The sequence below is a fragment of the Peromyscus eremicus genome, chromosome 10, assembly GCF_949786415.1.
Source record: "Peromyscus eremicus chromosome 10, PerEre_H2_v1, whole genome shotgun sequence".
NCBI lineage: Eukaryota > Metazoa > Chordata > Mammalia > Rodentia > Cricetidae > Peromyscus > Peromyscus eremicus.
This window is the reverse complement of record NC_081426.1, coordinates 38089358-38111202: the sequence shown is the minus strand read 5'-3', so window position 1 is coordinate 38111202 and position 21845 is coordinate 38089358. Positions and strand designations below refer to the sequence as shown.

At 45.8% G+C, this 21845-nt stretch overlaps 1 protein-coding gene across 7 annotated transcripts; it reads left to right on the top strand.

Annotated features, from left to right (window-relative positions):
• Positions 1 to 3297: 3297 nt before the first annotated feature.
• Positions 3298 to 15132, top strand: Fgfbp1 (fibroblast growth factor binding protein 1). Of its 7 annotated transcripts, XM_059275831.1 has the most exons (5): positions 3300 to 3477; positions 11872 to 11974; positions 12128 to 12203; positions 13432 to 13598; positions 14024 to 15132. In XM_059275831.1, the coding sequence occupies exon 5, from the start codon at positions 14044 to 14046 to the stop codon at positions 14785 to 14787; it is 744 nt and encodes a 247-aa protein (XP_059131814.1). In that variant the 5' UTR covers positions 3300 to 3477; positions 11872 to 11974; positions 12128 to 12203; positions 13432 to 13598; positions 14024 to 14043; the 3' UTR covers positions 14788 to 15132. The 7 variants fall into 7 exon arrangements, with proteins under 7 accessions (XP_059131812.1, XP_059131818.1, XP_059131819.1 ...); XM_059275829.1 differs by lacking the exon at positions 13432 to 13598 and having other exon boundaries at positions 3298 to 3477; XM_059275833.1 differs by lacking the exon at positions 11872 to 11974.
• The last annotated feature ends 6713 nt before the right edge of the window (positions 15133 to 21845 follow it).

The window sequence follows — 21845 nt, the reverse complement described above, 5'->3', positions numbered from 1 at the left end:
CCACTTTTAATATTTTACTACAGAGCAAGGACTAACGTTGTGCTTGGAATGGAAGAGTTATGAGCAGATTTGGTGTCTGCAACAAATTCAGCTTTTTTTTTTCTTCACTTTGAATCTAGGTAGAAATAATGGCCATTCCATAGAGAGTGTTATAAAGATCTGGGGCTAGAGAATGGTTCCGAGGTTAAGAGCACTTGCTGTTCTTGCAGAGGGCTGGGTTCAGTTCTCAGAATCCACATGTATCCATAAGTTCAGTTCCATAACACCCACTTCTGACCTCTAGGGACATAAGGCATGCACATGGTAAACACACATACACATGAGCAAAATGCTCATGCAAACAAAATAAAGTGCATCTTTTTAAAAAAAAATTAAAGATATGCAATAATCACAATGAAGGGCTCTGAGCATGGCATTATGCCACACTGCAGAGGACAGCAATCAGGTGAAGGCTAACAGCACCTGAAAGTTATGGGATCCAGTTGAAGGAACCATGAGAGCTACTACAAGCAGACAAGTCCGGAGGAGAGCTGTCCAGGCAGACAAGCAGAGAAGGGGATTTAGGCGACAAGAGTTTGGCAAAGACAAAGTGTCCTGAGAAGTTTGACTTGTGGGGAGAGCAGTGGACAGCCATCCGGAGCCTCAGGGCCTGTGCACAAGCTACAGGGAATGAGCCGAAAGGAGACCAGGGTTAGGAAAGTCCGTTGAGTAACATTTAAAAATACGGACCTTCCTGTGAGGACAAGTTCAGAGAGCCAGTGCAAGCTTGGAGCTTGGGAGGGATGAGCAGTCACCAGTGTATCGTGGATCAGAGAATGAGCCTGGAGCTCACGTGGCAAAGCAGAAGCCAAGTCAGCTTCACCTTTGCATTCTTTTAAATGCCCATCTCTGTACTTTTCACAAAGTGGCTACCGAACAATCGCGAGTCAGTGACCTTCCCTTTTCTCTGAGGATTGAGTCATCTCTGCACATCAGCAGGCTGCTCACACCACCATCCAAGATGCTCTGGTCACAAATAGATAGTACCATCTGTCCAGCATCTCTTTCAATCAAGTCACAAAGCTCACGCCAACACTTGCTGACACCACCAGCTGAGAAATCTAAGGGTCTTATCCATTAGGTCTCTATTGGTAATCTTGTGTCAGCATCAGCTGATTGTAAGTGAAACCACGTGGTCTAAAGCATGAGATAGTTCAACCTTGGTGCTACCATGGCTGTGTCCAGTATCTGTCACTCAGAGAAAGCAACTCTATGACCCTGTGCCACATACTCCCACACTGCAGTGGTAGCCACCAGATGGCAGCAGAGCACCAAATTTTCTATTTGCTAGGCATGAGGAGCAAGTGCCAGAGTTAAGGGGTCCTTGTTCACCCTTAGACAGACACCACCAGTCCTGGAAGAGTATTTTAGTCTCCAGGGCAAGCACTAGAAGCCCATTTTCTCACTGTATTAGTGGCCAAATTGTTATACGTAGTCTAATACTGGTGAATAGACCCCAGCCCGTATTGTTCCACTTAAGGGATGTACACTCTTCCCATGGGTATCCTTAAAGGAAGCCAAAAAGGTCTCTCCAGGCTTTAGGGGCAGCTGTCTGGTTAGCTTTGACTGTCAACTTGACACAGTGTACACTTGGGAAGGGAGTCTCAGTGAAGAATTGGCTAGATCACGTTGGCCTATAGGGATGCCTAGGAGGGATTTTCTTAATTGAGTTATGACTGATGTGAGAATGGCCACCTTGAACGTGGGGCACCATTTAATGGGCTGGGTCCTGGACTGTATAAAACAGGAAACGTGGAGCAGAGGGCTGTCACGCATGAGGAGCGCTGGCATGTGTGCATTCTTTGCCCTCCATTGCTGGTTAGGGATGCAACATGACCAACTCCCTCAAGCTTCTGCCACTGTGAATTAATTCCCCACGGTGATGAATTGGGAGCTAAAGAAATCTTCCCTCCTATGCTGCATTTTGTCTGGGTATTTTATCATAGTGAGGGAAATGAAACCAGGGCCGTAGAACTGGGGATAATTGGATCCCGGGGAAACAGGCCAGCAGGCAGCACTCAGTCACTGGAGACAAGGTGGAAGGGGAGACCTCACGGGACAGCAGAGGCAACATGATCACCAGACGCGGCTGACTCTCGTGACCTATGTGTTGATTAGTTCATGGTGACTCTAGGAGTGAAAAAGATGGGAAACCCACAAAATTCTTTATCTAGATAATCAACAAATGTGGTTATGTAGTAACCACGTGGTTATGTAGTAACCACGTGTGGGAAAAGGACATAGCCAGTCCTTTCAGGAACCAGTAGGCACAGGCTCTAAGCTGACAATGATCCAGAAGATTCCAAATGCCATTGTGCCCTCCCCACCCCCAACCTCTCCCAGGTCAAAGCAGATGCTAACAAAGGTCAAATGACCCATGGAGTTTCAGCTCACATCTAACTCACAGTAAGCTCCGTAGGTCCCTGAATCTACCCCACAGTTATTTCACAAGTTCCAGATGCATCCTAAAAATGCACGCACTCGGCCGCTGCTTGAACTCTCACACTGATTAAATGCCTGAGGGTTGTGATGACCCCTTAGCACTCACCTGGTCTGAATGGAGGTGTTACTATAATTAAAGCATCTGGACGAAGCCCGGGTGGTCTCTTGCATGCTCTCTCTCACACAGCTCCTTGTCCATCTTGACTGGCAGGCCAGCGAACCCCATGGCTCCCCCTGCCTCTGACTCCCCAGTGTTTGTATGACAAAGTGTTTTTTCTTGGGATTAAACTCAGGTCCTCATGCTTCACGGTAAGTACTTTACCAACCGAGCCATCTCTCCAGCTTAATACCTTATATCATCTGACGGTATCTTCGGGGGACTTACAGAATCTGTTTATAGGGTCAGCTAATTACTGAAGATAAACAACTCACTTGGGATCAGACCCCTCCTGTGCAAACCAGCCACACTTTCTGTCTAACCCTCACAATCCAAGCCCATTTCCCCCTTCTTAAACCATCCCTGGACAGCTAGATCCCAAGCCCACGTCTGCTTCAGTCCATTCTACAGCAGCTACATCCCCCTAGCTTTGAATTCCCCCTGCAAACAACTAAGGCTGTGGCCTAACGTTCTTCCTCACTCCCACTCCCACCTCTTGACATCACCAGGGCTTCATATACATTACTGTGACCCTGTGTGGTATGGCATGCCACCTCTCATTGCAAGGTAAGTGAGGGAGCCATCTTTTCGTGGCATTAGTCTCTGTGGGACCTCTCAGTTCGCATCATAAAGTATTGTAGGCCCATTGTGAGACAACCGTCAGGCATCAGGGTGGCTCAGGATTCCATGGAAAGCCAGCATCTCTCTGCTCTTGCTTCAGTCACAGACTTTACCCACCAACAAGCTCTCCCTACAGAGAGTGCCTGTGATATGGACACAGCTGCTTTATCCTGCCCTTCACAGGCCAGAAGAGAACTGCAGATTCCTTCCTTTCAAGGGTAATCCTTTGGGGAGTCCATCAGACAGTGTATGGTTGAGAAAGCATTCTGTTGGATGTGAGGTCAAGAGGCTTCTGGGGCTAATTGATGAGCAAATTTTTCTGGAGAGAGGGGAGACATGGAGTGGTTCCTCTGGGAACCTTTGAGGGCAGTGTGAGCCATGACCAGGCCTGGCTATATTATAGAACACCAACAGGGGGCACCACAGAAGGCTCTGGAGGCGGGTATCCTTGCCTTGAGCAGGATTCTGTGTTTGAACAAATCTCACCTTACTCTGGCTGGCAAATAGTCCATGGTAAATGGCGGGTCTCCCTTCTGTAGGCAGTCCACTAGGGACTGATACTGGCTTACTTGGGCCTCTGACACTCTTATCCCCTGGAGACATCCCCCCATATACGCCCTAGTATTTAGGAGCCTGCTCTAAGACCCTCCCCAGGGAAAATGATGACTCCTAACCATACAGATGGCTTGAAGGGCACCTGCCTTTGTCATTGCCTGATTGCTGCTGCCCTTAGTCCCTTGCTCAGGAGGCCTCACATCCTTAGGTAAATGTGGCCCAGAGCCTCACAACAAAAACCAAGGGAGAAAACTTTTATTCCTGCTCTCTCTGACGCACCTGGAGAGTGTCTCTAGTTTAGACTAGTTTGTCAATCTCCTGGCCAGTGAGCTGGGGCCTCCTGAGCCCACCATTACGCAGTGTGTTAAGATGCTCACCTTACAACTACATTGTTGTCTATCAGAATGCTGCAAACTGCCTCTTGGGGCAGACCCTAGTCATCGGGGCAACCAGAAGCTTAGCGGGTAAATGCCCAAAAGAAAAAGTGGTACAGAAAGGAGACAAAAGAAGGGAGAAAGAAGAGGGAAGGGAGGGAGACAGAGAGAGAGAGGGAGAGAGAGAGAGAGAGAGAGAGAGAGAGAGAGAGAGAGAGAGAGAGAGAGAGAGAGAGAGGAGGGAGGGAGAGGGAGGGAGAGAGGGAGGGAAAGGGGAGAAGGGAGAAGGAAGTAAGAGAAAGAAGGAGGAAGGAAAGAAAGAAGAGGAGAGAGGGAGAAAGGAAGGAAGGAAGGAAGGAAGGAAGGAAGGAAAGAAGGAAGGAAGGAAGGAAGGAAGGAAAGAAGGAAGGAAGGAAGGAAGGAAGGAAGGAAGGAAGGAAGGAAGGAAGGAAGGAAATGGCCACCATCTAAATACTTTTCAACAAAAAAGAAAACGACAGAGACAAAGATTGAAGATGTTTCTGAGGGATGCTCCAGCAAAGCTGCAGGGTGTAGTACTGCTCCTCCCCTCTGCCACCCCGTTTTTCCTCATGGCTCCTGACTTTTCCCAGCTCATTCAGCACTTGAAGATTTGGCCAATGCATTCTTCTCAGTGCCTGTCTCAATAGCATCTTGTGTGCTATTGACCTCTGCCTCCAGAGGGGTACAGGGGAACCATCCAGGCCACCAGGTCCTCACCAGCTTGCTCATCGCTTATTACCTTTAACTGTCTTAACTGCCTCTACCTTTCACTAGGCATGCCTCTTGATAATATTCTCCTCCATGGAGATTTGTGGACATACTCATTATGAACATACAAACAAAGTATTTATTGAGGTTTGGACATTCTGATGGCAATAGACATCTTAATTTAAATGTTTATTTCAATGGAAAAGTCAAGGGTACCTCTTGAGCCTTTGAGAGCTCTTCCCTCTAAGTGTGCATGTCTTATCAACTTCTCATGCCTCTCATTGGCTACAAAATGGCCAATGGTGCTGATATAAGAAACTACCCCATGACAATGTAGGGGTCCATGAAAATGCTAAAGAAGATCCTAGACTCAAATAGTATGCAAGAGCAAAGAGCATTTATTTACCAGCATATGGGGTCAACTATCTTTGCAAAAATGGCGACCCAGGACAAAGGTGTTCAGATCCTTTTCCGAGTCATTCCAAACATAATAGGTTAAACAGACTGCAGTTATATGAATGCATTTTTGATAGGTTGAGATTTTAGGTTTTTTTAATCTTTGGACATACTTGGGTAAGTTTTGAGGGGGCGTTGCAGGAACTGTCCTTATTTGGTCAATGCTTTGAGATACTGTGGGGCTAACTCAGGGCTTCTACATGTTCTCTCCCTCCTCCCTGCTGTCAGGGGTGTTGTTGATTAAAAGCTCATTGTTTATGAAACTGAAGCTTAGACCAGCTTATAAAACAGAGGAAGTTTAGACCTCTCAACTATAGAAACACTTCAAGATATGAGAACAATGATTAATTTCTGAACACACTCCATAGAGACCCAAGAAAGTAGCAATTCACAGAGTGAAGAGACAACCTACAGAATGAGCAGAAATCTCTCCTCACTGTCTATCTGACAGATTCATTCTCAGAATATATAAGGAAATAATAAAATTAAATATCAGAAACCAAGAAATCTAGTCAATAAATGGGTAAATGACCTGAATAGACCCTTTTCAAGAGAGAAGGTATAATAGACAATACATACATGGAAAAAAATGCTCAGCATGTTTAGCCATCAGGGAAATGCAACTTAGAACTCTTCAGAACTATGCTGAGATTCTGTCTTCCCATCTTCCTGTTGGTTGTCATTCTGAAACTAAACACCAGCGCTGGTGAGGTCGGGAAAGGAAACAACCCTGATATACTGTTGGTGAGACAGTTGCATAATGGTGTGTCCATTATGCAAACCACTTTGATTATCTAATCTATATAATCAAAATATATCTATTTTGATCTCTATATAATCTATTTTGATACCTATATAATCAAAACTAAAGTTAGACCTATTATATGATCCAGCAGCCACTCTGGGTATACATCCAAAGAAAGCAGTCAGTATATGATAGACCCACATACCATGTATGATGTGACGCCATTCATAGTAGCTAAGTTATGGAATCAGCATAGATACCCAGCAACAGGTAAGTCAACATGGAGTCTCATTCAGCTATAAAGAGTAGAATCATGTCATTTGCAGAAAAGTAAGTGTACCTGAAGATAATCTTGTTAAATGAAATAGGCCAAACTCAGAAAGAAAAGTATTACATGTTTCCTTCCACATGAATGGAATCTGCTCAAGGAAAAGGTCAAAAACAGAAAAGGGACTATTAAGGCAGAGGAGGAGCACCAGCGGGGTGGGAACAGAAGAGATAATAGAGGGTGAATATTGCTAAAGAACATTCTATGGATACATGAAAATGTCACAATAAAGTCCATTATTTTGCATAATTATTATATACTAATAAAAATTGAAAGCTTTGCCATTAAAAACAAAATCCCTCATGCTGGCTACCCTTAAAACAGCAATAACTGGTTACCCAGAGACTATCTTGAAAGTAGAGATGGTTTCGGACCCAGCCCATGACACTCCCCATCTAGTTGTCCATGCAGAGCACAGCTGCTGGGGTCTTCCAGGTAGGATGGAGTGGAAACTGAGCCTTCTAGCATATTCCACCTGCAGGAGCATGAGTTCTGTGGCTCTGTCTCTTGCCAGATGCTATGATGCTGTAGGAGGTCACCTTTCTCCTAGACCCGTCAGTTACCTGAGGAGCCTTTTTGTACTGGCTGGTGGAATGCCACAGACTATGCAAATGGATCTTCTCATCATCATACATCATGGAGCTCTGCAGAATGTGGCTACTTTTGGCCCTTAGCTGTGGTGTCTCTGATGAAGGGCAGAACCCAGGAAACAATTCACTTGACTAAACTTTAAACACTCATCTTCATATGAGTTACCAGACTAGCAAGTGGCTCTATCGTGACATTTATTATAAATCATTGGACCATCACCTAACATTTGTTCTCTTCAGGTTGAAAAACTTGGAGAATTTTCCACCTCCCAGATACTCAACATATAAAATCAAAATCACACATCTCTACATGTATCATGCTCATAACACAAGGCTATTCAGGGCACTCCTAATTCATTTTGGAGTTATAGGCATTACTAACAATAACCAAGGTATCCATATCACTCTCAGAACACCAAAGGTATAACTACCAGAAGAAGATTCATTCAATAGGATGCTCATGTCCTACGTTAGTTGGAGGATTTAATTGTTTCCTTAGACAACTCCTTTTTAAAAGTTCTAACCTTTCCACTAGGACTTAAACTTTCTTTATGAATTTTCCAACTTGTCATATTCCCCCAATAATATAAGGACCAGAAAGACCAACTCTCCTAAGATTGATGAATTATAAATGTCCACTAGCCAAGTATCTGCTCATGTGATCTATTTGAACCTCAACTTTCACCAAAACAACAACCAAAACCTTGAGTGCACCTATAGAGTGTTTTGGTTGGCTGTTGATCTGATTATTTCTCATTTGGATGTTTTCATTGGTTTACAATCCAGAAGCCTGGGTCCTCCAAGGACATCACAGAATAGAAGAAAATATTTTCCAGCTGTTCATCTTATAAGGGATTAAAATCCAGAACACGTAAATATAAAGAACTCAAAAATATAAACACTAAAAAAAATGATCTAAGCAGTAATGTACAAACAAACTGAATAGACCCTTTACAAATACTAAGATGGCCATCAGCTCTAGTAGGGGCTTGCTTGGAAAGGGAATCGCAGAGGACATTTGTGCTGTCTCAAAAGTTCATCACTAGATATGACATAGCCTCAGACCACGTGACTCTAAGGCTTTCCAGTGTGATCCGAAAGCTATCAGCATCCAAGAGCCAGGCATTGCCAAACTTGCCAGACCTTGAGGACAGGAGTCAAATCAGACTCATGTTGGCACTCCCTTGAATGCCTAATACTCTACCTTGCCTAGAATAGTTACTACATGACAAGATCACTGACTTTCACCCCCAGGCCCCATCTCTATGAGCTCCTGAGAAATTCCTCTCTACCTCTGGCTAGGAGAGATGTCCCCACTTGTAGAATCCCAGGCTTCCCTCCAACCTAGGAATTAACCTCTGGACTGTCATCTGATAGAAGCCTACCCCCTTATTGTCTACCACTTCCTTGAGGGCAAGGACTACAGCAGCATTGACTACATTCCTGTTGGCCAAGAGCAGGCATTTTCTGGGTGGTCTTCAGAGAAATGAAGCAAGGAAAGAATGATTCAGTGGTGGAATGAATGAATGGTGAATGAATGAAGTATCTCGACTGTTCTTCTTCCCCCGTCCTCTCTGATGTGGCACCCTACATGTCTTGAATCTGTGAGTCCTTGTGCCTTTAGTGGCCTTTTCAGAGTTGTTTCTGGGGTTCTCACCCAAACATCTTCAGTGTTTATGTGAAGAGCGTGGTCACATGGCAGCTTGCACAGTGACAGTCTCACCACAGAGAGAGAGTCACTTTCCTTCTCCCTTCCCGCCTTTCCAGAGCAGCAATGAGAAATTTTAGTAACACATGGATGAGAGGATAAATTCAAATCAGAGACTCTCTAGAACTATCTTCCACTCTAAGATAATATGATGGAATGTGGGCATTTTGTACATGTGTATTTCTATGTGTTCTATACCATCAGACCATGTGTGTGCATATATGTATATAATTAGATGCAGAGATAGGCTGTGAAAAAAATTAAAACATGTAAACTCCTTTAAGGAATATTTGCTGTTAAAAATAATTTACTTAAAAAAATCTGAGATGATAAAATAGCTTGATTTGAGGGGAAAATTGATCACAAAAGAGTAAAACTAACAAACAACCCACTCCCACCACCACCATGACCACAGCCTCTACCATGACCTCCGCCTCCACCACCTCTATCATGACCACCACCTCCATCCTGACCACCACCTCCACCACCTCCATCAGGACCACCACCTCCACCACCTCCATCAGGACCACCACCTCCACCACCTCCATCATGACCACCACCTCCATCCTGACCACCACCTCCACCACCTCCATCAGGACCACCACCTCCACCACCTCCATCAGGACCACCACCTCCACCACCTCCATCAGGACCACCACCTCCACCACCTCCATCATGACCACCACCTCCACCACCTCCATCAGGACCACCACCTCCATCAGGACCACCACCTCCACCACCTCCATCATGACTACCACCTCCATCCTGACCACCACTTCCACCACCTCCATCAGGACCACCACCTCCACCACCTCCATCAGGACCACCACCTCCACCACCTCCATCAGGACCACCACCTCCACCACCTCCATCAGGACCACCACCTCCACCACCTCCATCAGGACCACCACCTCCATCATGACCACCACCTCCACCACCTCCATCATGACCACCACCTCCACCACCTCCATCATGACCACCACCTCCACACCTCCATCCTGACCACCACCTCCACCACCTCCATCATGACCACCACTTCCACTACCACTACCCTTACAACCATCACCACCTCTACTACAACCTCTGCCCCCTCTACTATCTCTACCACCACCTCTATCACCAGCACTTCTACCAACATCACCACCTCCACCACCACTATGGCCACTATGACCACCACCACCTCCTTCACCACCTCCACTATAACTACCTCCACCACCATCACCACCACCACCACCACCACCACCTCCACCACCACCATGGCCACCATGACCATCACCACCTCCATCACCACATCCACTACCACCACCACCTCCACCACCACCATCACCACCATCACCACCACCTCCACCACCTCCATCACCACCATCACCACTACCTCCACCACCTCCATCACCACAACCATCTCCATCACCACCATGAAAACTTTTCTAGAAAGAAGAGTAGTGTTTGTAATAACTGTTACATGAGAAAAAGCTAAGTTGTCTTATTTAAAATTACTGGTATTCTAAGCATTATAACCTACAAAAAAACCCGATAATTTCTTTTTGATTAGTCTAAAATAAAACTAAGTTGTTTTTTAGATTGATTCAGAATCTGAAACAATTGAGCATATCTAACAGAAGGAGTTTTTGAAAAAACTAAGTGTTTTTGAAAAGTCCGTTCTCCAGAAGATTAAGGCAGTATCTCTCCTATTCACAGCTGTAGCATTAACACTGTCTCTTCTTGCTCTGAAAAAGAGAGATTTAGCAGCAGGTGTCTTTTGATTTGCTAAACAGGGGTTCAGAAACCTCAGTTAAAACTTGGAATGCACATGCCCCTCATAGTTTCGACATGAGTACCTGCTCACTGGCTCTTACTGTTTGTTTAGCCAGCCCCCTGTCTCCTCTGACATTAAATAAATTTCCATGTACTTATCTGACCAGCAGATTAATACTGCTTTAATGCATCGAATCAGCATTTTCTTCTTCTTTTCATGAGGTCACTTCTGAAGAAGGAGGTTGATTTTGGGTGAGCCTGGCTTGATACTATGGACCTGAGCTAAAGCTCACCTCAGAGCCTGAATACACCCACTCACACAATCTCTGGTGGCCACACCAGCCCAGCGAGGCAAGCACTGTGGGTCAAGGAGTTATTTGTAGTAACAAGCATGTGAATAAAACCAGCTTTGAACTTGATATCCTCTCCCAAGTGACCAGCCTGGATGAAAAGAGGCATCCAGTCACCAGCCTTTACTGGTGGGCCACTACCAATTCATCAGTATCACCCACTGTGTTCATTGCTCAGCTCTACCAAAAGTCAAGCTGCATTTGTTACTTAAACTCTTTGATGAAGAGTTCAATCAATAATGATTAGAATTAGAATTTCAATCTTATTAGAAACACCACATTCAAAAAGGAGGAACACTCTCAAAACACCTGCTGTGTAACATAAATAACAATACAAATGCCTGTTTTCAAAGAAAACAGCTTCAGATCTCATTAGAAGCCCAAACCTAAACAGCTCAGCTCCAAGAAAGACTCCAGTGGGCTGCCTGCAGTGAGATGCTGCTGTTATACACACACTGTGAACAACATGGGCAAGTGGGGGCTGGAGCAGGAGATTGGAGAGTACAGTGTCCCACAGTTCGGAGCACACAGTGGCCAAGATTCCCTGTCTAGATGTGTCTGGAATGAAACTCTACCTGCGCAGGATGACCTGTGTGAGCTCCCTCTGATGAGCTGAAGGCAACATTTTTCAAATGAAATTCCACTATGAGAATTATCTCTTCACCAGCCCCTGGGGCCCACAGATCCATCTGCCTACACAGTCAGTCCACCTGGATCCAAGCAAACAGGAACTCAGAAACAGGTTTCAGCAACTGCAGTCACTCATTCTCCAAATATTCTCTGAGACAGCCAGGTGGGAAGAGGTCAGATTACAGCTGTTGGGAGTCCTGGGTTTAAATTTAAGATCTCTTCTTGCCAGCTCTGTGAGCCCAGACCCATTTACTATTGCCAAGTGCCAATTTCTCCATCTTTAAAATGGGAAGAGCTGCTGGAGATGGAGACTATGGCAGGGCACTAGAGCAGCCGGGCTCAGGGTTTGGCTGCTCCAATTAAATGGCATGGTCCTTTGGTTCTGTTCATAGACGCCACTGCTGGGATCCTTGCCTCATCCTTGCAAGGCTGACCTGCACTTTGATCACGGCCACTAGGTGGGAGAGGAAGGACTTCTAAGGCAGAGGGCTCATGGTAAATACAAACCCCTGCTCCCTGGATTTCGTCCAGCACTTTCCCTCCAGGAACTAGCTCACTCTGAGGGGCGTGGCTGGGAGGAGTGGGGATAAAGCGCCACAAGTATGTGAGCTATAAAAACTCAACCGGCTTGGGCTCCTATATAAATAGCCCAGCCTGCACCCTGGCTGCGAGGACTGGAAACCTGCACTCCCTGGCACACCTGGACCTGCATACTCGCAGAGAGGTAAGCCTGGGTCTCTTAAATATTTCTTTAAATATATGTAATTATTGTTGCTGTTGTTATTGTGTGTATGATTACAGGGGAGGGGGCTTATATGGTGAGAGCAGAGGATAACTTGTAGAAGCTGGGTCTCCCCTTCCACCTTTACATGGGTTCCAAGCATCGAACTCGGGTTCATTTGAACTCAGGTCATTGGGTCTGCTTGGCGAGTGCCTCTATCTTCAGAGCCATCCTGTCAGCCCCCTTTTTGAAAGGGGTTTTACACACACACACACACACACACACACACACACACACACACACACACGACTTCTCAGCTGCTGGACCTACCTGGATCTGGATCACATTATGGAGCCATGAAAGTTCGATCACAACGCCAGGAGAAACAGGTCTCTCCCTGGCTTATCTAGCCTCCTGTTCAACTGCACGGTGCTTTAGCCCAAACTCTCTGAGAGCCTTTTCCTTTTCAAGCCCTATAGGTGGGCAGAGTGCTGGACAGAAACGAATTCATAGCTGTTTCCTGGACTTTTCCTATTTTTCAGAAAAAATCTCTTTTTTTTTAAAGCATAAATGATATGAGCTGTCCAGTCATCGTGTTTGGTGCCACACCAAACCTTGTACAGTTCACTATTTTATTGTTTCTTATTGATATTTTTTGAAAAGCAGAGTAAAGATGAAAAGCAACACGTGAGAAATAAGTAATGATAGAGAGACACACTCTGGCTTCCCACTCCACCTGTCTCTGCTTATCTTATCAGCCTGAGCCTTAACTGTCTCAGTGGTTACCTGGGGTGTCTTATCAGCCTGAGCCTTAACTGTCCCAGTGGTTGCCTGGGGGTGTTACATTAACAGCTCTGTGCAAGGCTCTTTTGTGGATTAGGAAGGGTGAGAATTCAATGCTGGTGGGCTGCTTAACACCTCGTAGATGGCAAAGAAACGTGGGCTTCTCGTCTGCCTTTACCTTTCCTACCTCATAAAAAAACATGTTGCTTAATGCACCATTGACAGTCATTTTCTTTTTTTGTTCTAAAAAAGCATTAAGTAAATATTTCCCGTGTGCCCTGCACTGTGCCACTGAGCTCAGGCATGATCCTTCAGTCTTGCAGTCTGAACAATGTGAAACTCCTCCCTCTCTACCCTGTTTCCTTTGACCCCATCAAGTTCAATGGCCTCCCCCACCTTCTTGCCTTTCCCGGCTCTTCCTCATGAATTTCCCCCTCTGTCCCCACAGCTACACCCAGCCCTGAGTGTCAAACCTTGTGCGTGTTCAACTCTGAGTCAACATACCTTTCCATGACACTTCTATGACTCCTGCTACATCCTTTCACAATCGGTGATTGTTGGTGCCCGTGTAGATTATGGGGTGGAAACCCCGCTCTCTCTGGAGCTAGAAAAGGGGTAGGTGATTATTTCAACAATTTCTAGAGGGGAAGAGCGGCTTTTCCAAGATTAAACTGACGGCTGAGAAGAGAGTCCCTAGTTGACGCTATTTAAATCCCTCCAGCTGTATCTTGTAAGCTCTTTAAGATACCTGTGGCTTTCTCACTCACCGTGAAAATGTTCATTATTTTGTTATGTTGTAGGTAGGTACGCAATGCTTGTTGCATGAGTAGATGAAGGGCTGAGAAAGTGAGAAAATGCAGGAGTCATGAGTGAATGGAGAAGGGTCATGGGTGAGTTGTAACTTTATTTGAAGTGGAAATGAGAGCAGTCAGGCTGCCTGGCAGACCTGAAAGTGGGCAAACCTGTGTGGAGGGAGGCAGCCTGCAGTCCTGCCCCATCGGTTGGTTGCTGAAACTCACTCACCCGCCTTTGCCAAACAGGTGTCCACCCAGCGGAAGCCATGAGAATCCACAGCCTCTTCCTGCTCTCCTTCCTTCTGGCTACTCAGGTGCTCTCAGAAAAGATCAGAAAGAAAGCCAAGAATGCACCACACAGCGTAACAGAGGAGGGTACATCTGCCCCTTTGGGCAAGGCCCAGAATAAGCAGAGAAGCAGGGCATCCAAATCCATGACCCATGGCAAGTTTGTCACCAAAGACCACGCCACCTGCAGATGGGCTGTGACTGAGGAGGAGCTGGGTGTCAACGTGAATGTCCAATGTACTCAAGCAGATCGTGAGTTTTCTTGTGTTTTTGCTGGTGATCCAACCGGCTGCCTTAAGCACGACAAAGACCAGATCTACTGGAAACAAATTGCCCGCACACTTCGCAAACAGAAGGATATCTGTGGGAACTCCAAGAATGTCCTGAAGACCAGAGTGTGCAGAAAGAAGTTTCCAGAGTCTAACCTCAAACTGGTAAACCCCAGTGCACATGGGAACATGAAGCCCAGAAAGGAGAAAGCAGAGGTCTCCTCAAGGGAGCACAATAAAGTCCAAGAAGCTTCCACCATGGAGCCAAACAAGGTCAAAGGGGACACTGCCCCCCATCCAGCTGTGACCCAGACAGGGTCCATCAAAGATCCGGAGTGTCTGGAGGACCCAGACGTGCTCAACCAGAGGAAGGTTGCCCTGGAATTCTGTGGGGAATCTTGGAGCTCCTTCTGCAGGTTCTTCCTCAACATGTTACAGGCCACATCATGCTGATGAAGTGAGAGGGAGCAGCCTAAGAGTGAGGTGTCAGAGCTCCAGTGTCTGCTACAAAGCTCCGCAGGTTCCATACAAGATACAAACTTTCGTGCTACCGGACCACAGCAAAGTATTTAAACCGTTTTTGTAAATTTTATTTTTGTGTTTTAGAATTTGCTTTGTTCTTTCACATCCTTGGATGTACTTTTTAAAGACTCTTTACCTCAGTGTATTCTTCCATGGACCACAAGTCTAGGTGCATATGAGGAGTGGATAAATCCAAGTGATAATTTCCATGCAAGGAATTTTTGGCTGTATTTACCAGGATAATAAAGTTCTGAGCATTCTCAGAAATACCTCCAACTACTGTTTCCTTTCTGTACCTCTTGTTCTGAAAGAGCTTGTGGCTCATTGTCAACACGCCTCCAGCTATGAGTAGATGAACTATGTAAGGTTGGCTTTAGGGTCCATCTGTCCAAAGTTCTCTCCTCAGACAATCCATCCTATTTTTTCTCTGTACCTGCTGCCCACATTCTTTGATATTTATTGAAAACTGACCACCAGGATCTGTTTTCAGTGGGATCTCCTATGCATAGTGTCTTGTTGTGACTTGTCAAGTTGTCACAGATGGTGAGAGAGAAAGGCAATAATTCCTTGGAACTAGGAATATTTTAAATTAATTTTATTATTATTATTATTATTATTATTACTATTGTGTATAAGGGTACATGCATGCCATGGTATGCATGTGAACGCCAGAGGACACCTTTGTAGGGTTGCTTTCATCTTTACACAGATCTCAGAAGTGAAACATGGGCCATCAGCCCTGTGATCCAAGCTTTTTTACCCATTGGGCCATCCCACTAGCCTCAGGACCCAGGAATTATAGCCAATGAGAATATAGGCTTGAGGACTCAAGTCAGAACTCCCCATGCCCATTCACCATATGTAGAACTGTCCTTACAGAGCCCACTGGGGACAGAGGTCTGGTCAGCAGTGCCCTGTGATAACAGCTGTAACAGAAGGAGGTAAGTGCTGCATAGAAAACCAGAGATGCGGTAGTGGGAGATGTGGGTTGATCTTCACAGGGAAGCAATGGTAGAGCTGGGCTCTGGAGAAAGCATATTTAATAATGAGATGGAGGGGCTGGAGTGATAGCTTAGCACTTAAGACCACTAGCAGCTCTTCCAGAGGGCCTGGGTTTGATCTCCAGCACCCATGGCAGTTCATAACCATCTATAACTCCAGTCCAAGGGATCCAACACCTGCTTCTAATACACAGACATGTATGGAGGCAAAACATACATACAAAATAATAAATCTTAATAATTAAGAAAAAGAATAAAATGACATAGAGTAAGACACCTTCAACATGATAGCACATGTTACAGCAAAGATATGTGAAGTCCCAGAATCTGGGAGTGGTCAGGTAGTTGGGTTGACATACATAGTCAAGACTACTCTTAGCTACATAGACATTAGTAGAAAAAGGCTGAAGTTATTTTTGAGTCCAGAGCTGGGGAGAAAGAACTTCCTATTGCCTTATTACATTCACCCAGTGGGGAAATTAAAGGGTCAAAGTGGGTAAAAGCCCCACCCTTAGCATTTCTGATGGTGGCAGAGAGGAATGGCAGGTCTGATGCCAACAGAGGCTGTTGCTATTGTCACCCTCCCAGGCTATATAGGTGGCCTCACCGTGACATTAGGAGGACACCAGCAACTCTGTAAGGCTAACAAGAGTTCTATGACCTTACAGTGCCTGTGATAATATAAGTAGTACCTACACAAGCTCATGGCAGACAAAATCCTAGCCTAGAGAGGGAGGTGGGAAGGGAGTCCCAGCCCTAGGTGAAGAGCTATTATCAACCGAGAGCTGCAGGGAGTTTTCTCTAAGGGTGGTGGCCCTTGGTAGGTCAACCACGCTCCACTGAAAGGTCATGCACCCAACAGTATAAGGACAGCACTTGGGCTTGATGGGCATAAAAAAAAGAGGGCACAGAGTTGGGTGGGCAGGGAAGTGGGGTAGATCTGGAGTAGTTGGGGGAGGGGAGTAAATATGATCAAAACAAATTTAAGACTAAAAAAAAAAAAAGTCACTCACTTGTTATGGGCCTGGTTCTGTGCCAAGACTCGCCCATAATTATGCCCATTCACCCACTGTCTCGTTCATCCACATGTGGTTTATGGAGCCTGGACTCCTCCCAGGAGTTCCAGGTGTTGGGCACACAGCAGTGTCCCACAGATGACTGTTCCGCTGTTACAGCTCTCACCGATGGGGAGAGTGGTGATAAATATAGTTCTACAAGCTAGAGAAGGAAGGGGAAGTTGGGAGAGCTTCTGGTAGAAGAGAAACATGGTAACAACTTTTACACCACTGGTCAGGGACCTCTCTCTAGAGGTAAAACTTGAACATAGATCTAAAGAGAAGGATGGAGCCAGGTGATGTGCAGTGTTAAGAATGTTCCAGAAGGAACTGTCAGAGCAAACGGTCTGACATCATGGATGATTTCTTTGTTCTCTGCTAAGTTTACACTATTTCCCAGGCCTTCCTCCAGACTCTAGAACTAACAGTCAGGACAGGAGAAAATGTATCTTCATCTTTATGATGTATTCCATGACAGGGATCATGCTCGACACACTAACGGAATGTCAAAGACTGGAGTGCCATCACAAGATGGGGCCCTGGGCCTGGCTTGAGAACCTGACAAGTCTCAAACCCTGGGACAAATGGCTGAGGTGCCTATTTAATGTATCAAAGTGGACCTGGCTGCCAGATTCTCCCAGCATCCCTCAGCCCCTACCTGTTACAGGGTCCTTCTGGCTTACGTACCCTCCCCCCTACCCTGAACTCTCCAGCCCAGGGGGCTGGGCTGCTCTTCCCTGTATTATCTAACCATCCCTTTCTGTACCTTTGCCTGCTTGTCTGCTGCACCTGAATCCCCTCTCTCCCCTCTCCTGTTCTCACATGGCTCAGGTTCATGTCTACTGTGGACTGTCCCAGATGTCTGCCTCTGATTATGTTCTCCCCTTTGTCTACAATAAACCCTCTCCTCCACCATGTTCTCAGGAACAGCCATGTCCTTTCTTTTATTTTTTTATTCATTCACTAACCATCAACTTCAGGAATTGAACCAACCTCCTGGACTCTCCCTGCTTTAGCTGTAGGGTGGACATGTTCTTTCAAAGATTGGCCCTGAGCATGGGGCCCTATTGGGAGGTGGGACTTTAGGAGGTAGGGCTTAGTGGGAGTGAGTTAGGCCATCAGGGATGTGTCCCTCAAGGAGACATTGGAAAGCTAGCCTCTTTGTCTTTGCTTTCTGGCCGTCAGCTGATCCCATCATAGCCACCACAGACCCTAAAGGACAGAGCCAAGGGGTCATAGACCAGAACCTATTAAACCAGGAGCCAAAACAGACCTTTTCTGTTACTGTATTGTAGAGTGCTTGCTTAGTATGCATGCCGCTCTGGGTTCAAACCCCAGGGCCAAAGTAAGATAAATAAATAAATTACCCATTACACCCTCCTTTTAGATAGTGGGTGGCCCTCAGAAGTAGACGTTTAGAGTCTGTAGTGTAAAACCAGATTGTACCCAGAGGAGAAAGTTCTGTAATGAGTGAGTGCTCTTGGATGGTTTGATGGTGGGAATTGGCTTTCTTCTCTTTAATTTAAGTTTGACTTTAGTTTTGTTGTTATTTGTTTGTTTGCTGTTAACTGTTGTTTGAGACGTAGTCTCAATATGTAGCCCAGGCTGTCCATAAACTCAGTCTGTGGCTCAAGCTGGCTTCAAACTCATAATGGATTATGCCTCAGTCTCCCCAGTATTGGGAATTTGGGCATGTATCAAGATGTTTGTCTTGGTGTTGTATTTTTATAGAATAGTAAGTGGCCAGGTGCCACCATTAATGATCACCTGCAAGATGACAATGACATTGTCCTCATTCTTTCATTTAATCCCTCAACAACCTTGCCTGACAGGACTTCTCAGCCTTGTGTCCTAAATGAAGGGACTGAGACTCAGGAAAGCTAAGGAGCTTCCGAGGACACGAGACAAGAAGAGGCGAGCCTGTTGACAGAACACCTGCTTGAGGGACTCAGGAGTCCTGCAAACTGGGGAACTTGAGACTTTTCTTTACTGGGTAAGACTGACAGTTATGTTATTCAGATACCAGCCACACCTGGATGTGAACAGGATCAATTAGTTCCCTTCCCACATGAACTCCCTTCCAACTTTAACAAATAGAAAATTCTAGAAGCTAACACTTGCATTTGTGTTCAACTTTTCATCCTAATCATATCCTGAGGGAAGGTTTTAAAACTTTAAGAAAAAATAAGCAAAAGATAATCCAGGCTTTATGTTGGATTCTACCTTCATAGCCACTGTAGAGTTTCTCTGAGAACTTTCCGGATATAAAATAGAGAGGCTTCTCTCTCTGTCTCTCTGTCTCTCTGTCTCTCTCTCTCTCTCTCTGTGTGTGTGTGTGTGTGTGTGTGAGAGAGAGAGAGAGAGACAGACAGACAGACAGAGACAGAGACACAGAGACAGAGACAGACAGGGAGGGAGAGGAAGAGAGAGAGAGAGAGAGAGAGAGAGAGAGAGAGAGAGAGAGAGAGAGAGAGAGAGATTTAAGATAGGATTTCCCTTGACTGCAACAGATGGCGAGCCTTTAGGTGTGCAAGGGGAGCTGACTGAAGGCATGGCTGCATCCCCTAAAGCCACTAGGAGTAGTCGTCTCTATCTGCCAGGAGGGCCCCTTCCCTCCGGCATCTCAACTCTGTGTGGTAACTCACAACAACACTAGTGCGGACTTGAATGTCTGGAATCAGGCACAGCTCACTTGGCCGCCTTCCCATCCACCTTCTTTCATAACCTCCCCACTAAATTGCTTTTAGCAGAATAAGCAAGAGATACAAAGTGTCAGGGGTTAAATCTCCCTCCCAAGTACAAGTCCAGCCACCCTCTGGTGTCCTGGTTTTCATAATGTCTCTATGCACCTTGTATGTCTTCCTCAACAAATATGTCATACAACAAACATATACAAGAACATAGTTATAGGGGTCCATTCAGCTAAGGACTCAGGAAGGGTGGGCAATTCTCTAAAATGGCTGATTTGGGACCTGGAAGGTTGGATCTGGGCTCTCCAGGACAAGTTTTCATAATGTTCTTGGAAATGTGTATGATAATGCAGAGCTCCAGCCATCTGGCCCACCAGCATAGAGCTGGCACTCAGTGCAAGGCTTGCCACAGGCCTTGCCTGAGTGAATGAGAGAAGAAATCACAGCAAGGACAAAGATAGACTTCAGAGTGAGAGAAAACTGGGTTTGAGTTTCTGGCTGTGTCAGCTGGGAGGAGTTATTTCATCTGATGTTCTCACCCGTAAAACGGGAGTAGGAGAAATGCATTTGATAAGGATGATCAGTGATTAATATCAAAAGCACTAATAGCATACACAGGGAATATCATAAGAAGGAACTTGCTGTGGGTGAGTAGACAGTTGAGACAAGAGGCAATAAGGCTGGCTTTTAGGAAAGCGAACCTCAGGGTTCTCTTGCCTATTAACAAAAACTGGCTGCCCCAAGTCACCTTCTGATGGGTATTCTCTACCTCATAGTCCTCAGTAGCCCCTTCATACCTGCCAGGGACAGAAACGTTGTCCCTGATCTAGGAGCAAAATGGTGACAAATTTGGCTTATGAAGGCAACTATGGAGACATCCTTCTGCGCCTTTCTGTCCACAGTCTACCAGTTCCTCCTCCTCTGCCTCCTCCTTCCAACCCTGAGGAGTCTGAGCTTAAGGGCTCCATCTACCAGGGCTCCATCTACCAGGGCTCCCTAGCCCATCTCTTCAGGAGTCCATTGCTTTCTCTGTTGTCTGCATGTGGGTGACATTCACACTTCTAACTCCAGCCAGATTCCGCCCCTCGATATCATGTTTCTCCTCTGTTCAGCTCATGACACAACCTTCCAATTGCTCAGTCAGAACCCTTCAGGATTGTATTAGATTCTTCTCAAACTTCATGTCCAATTCACTTTCAAGTTCTGTCCTCTCTACCTTTAAACCACAACTCAAGATCCCAGCCATGACCCTTTGCCACCCAGCCTTGTCCCAGCCCAGCCTCTTTGACCTGGGTAATTGTGATAGTGTCCTGATGGGTCTCCATGTTTCTGGTTTTATCTCTGGGAGTTCACTTTAGCACCGTGGGGAGAAAAACACTCTGATCTTCTCTACCTTGTCATTTATATTTTTCTCCTAAAAAAAACAAAAAAAAACAAAAAAAAAACAAAAAAAAACAACCTTTCAATGGTTCATTGTCTCATTCAGAACAACCTTTCAATGGTTCAATGTCTCATTCAGAATAAACACCAGAAAGGTCTTTCTGATGTTGATGCTTTACAAAGCTACGTGACCTGGCTTCCCTTACTGATTGCCAGCATTACCCGCTATGTATAACTCCACGGTTGCTCTGCTCCATGCTGCTCCTGAAGCTTGCCCAGCACACCCCTTTCTACCTTCTGGACATTGTACCAGGAGAAATCTCTCACCATTTCCAGGTCTCTCTCTGAAGCCACCTGAGTTCCCAACCCTATTCTGCTTTTCTCATCCCAGTCACCACTACATGGATCAAATTAAAGGAATGAACTGGCAGGAATATAAAGGGGCTCTAGACGGCAGAAGGGTAGGGGGAGAATGAGGGGCTGATGGCAGAGAGACACCTGCCTTAAATCAAAGGGAGTGGGAATGGGAGGGCTGTTTTCTCAGAAGGCAGGAGACAGAAAGTTCTGGTCCCCATTCAAAGGCTGTGCCAGATCTTCCTAGCAAGCTCAGAGCTCCATCAAGTACTTGTCATTTTCTCCAGGTAGCTCACAAGAGCTGGGCAAGGCAGAGGAGGCATGGAGTAGGAGTGGCAGGCAGTGATGTGGCCTCCAGCAACAGAGGTGTGGGTTCAGATGCTGGCTCAGCTACTTACTGGCCTCATGAATCCTGGACACATTCCCTAACATCGACAAGACTTGGCTTTATTCCCTCAACAAGCATGATTGAGTGTTAGAGCATATGTAGGCTACTGGTGAACATATGC

Bases quoted from the DNA above. Each gene is read 5' to 3' on its own strand.
- Fgfbp1 (XM_059275829.1), top strand. The intron at 12,204-14,023 runs GTAAGCCTGGGT...TTTGCCAAACAG, and splicing joins ACCTGCATACTCGCAGAGAG to GTGTCCACCCAGCGGAAGCC.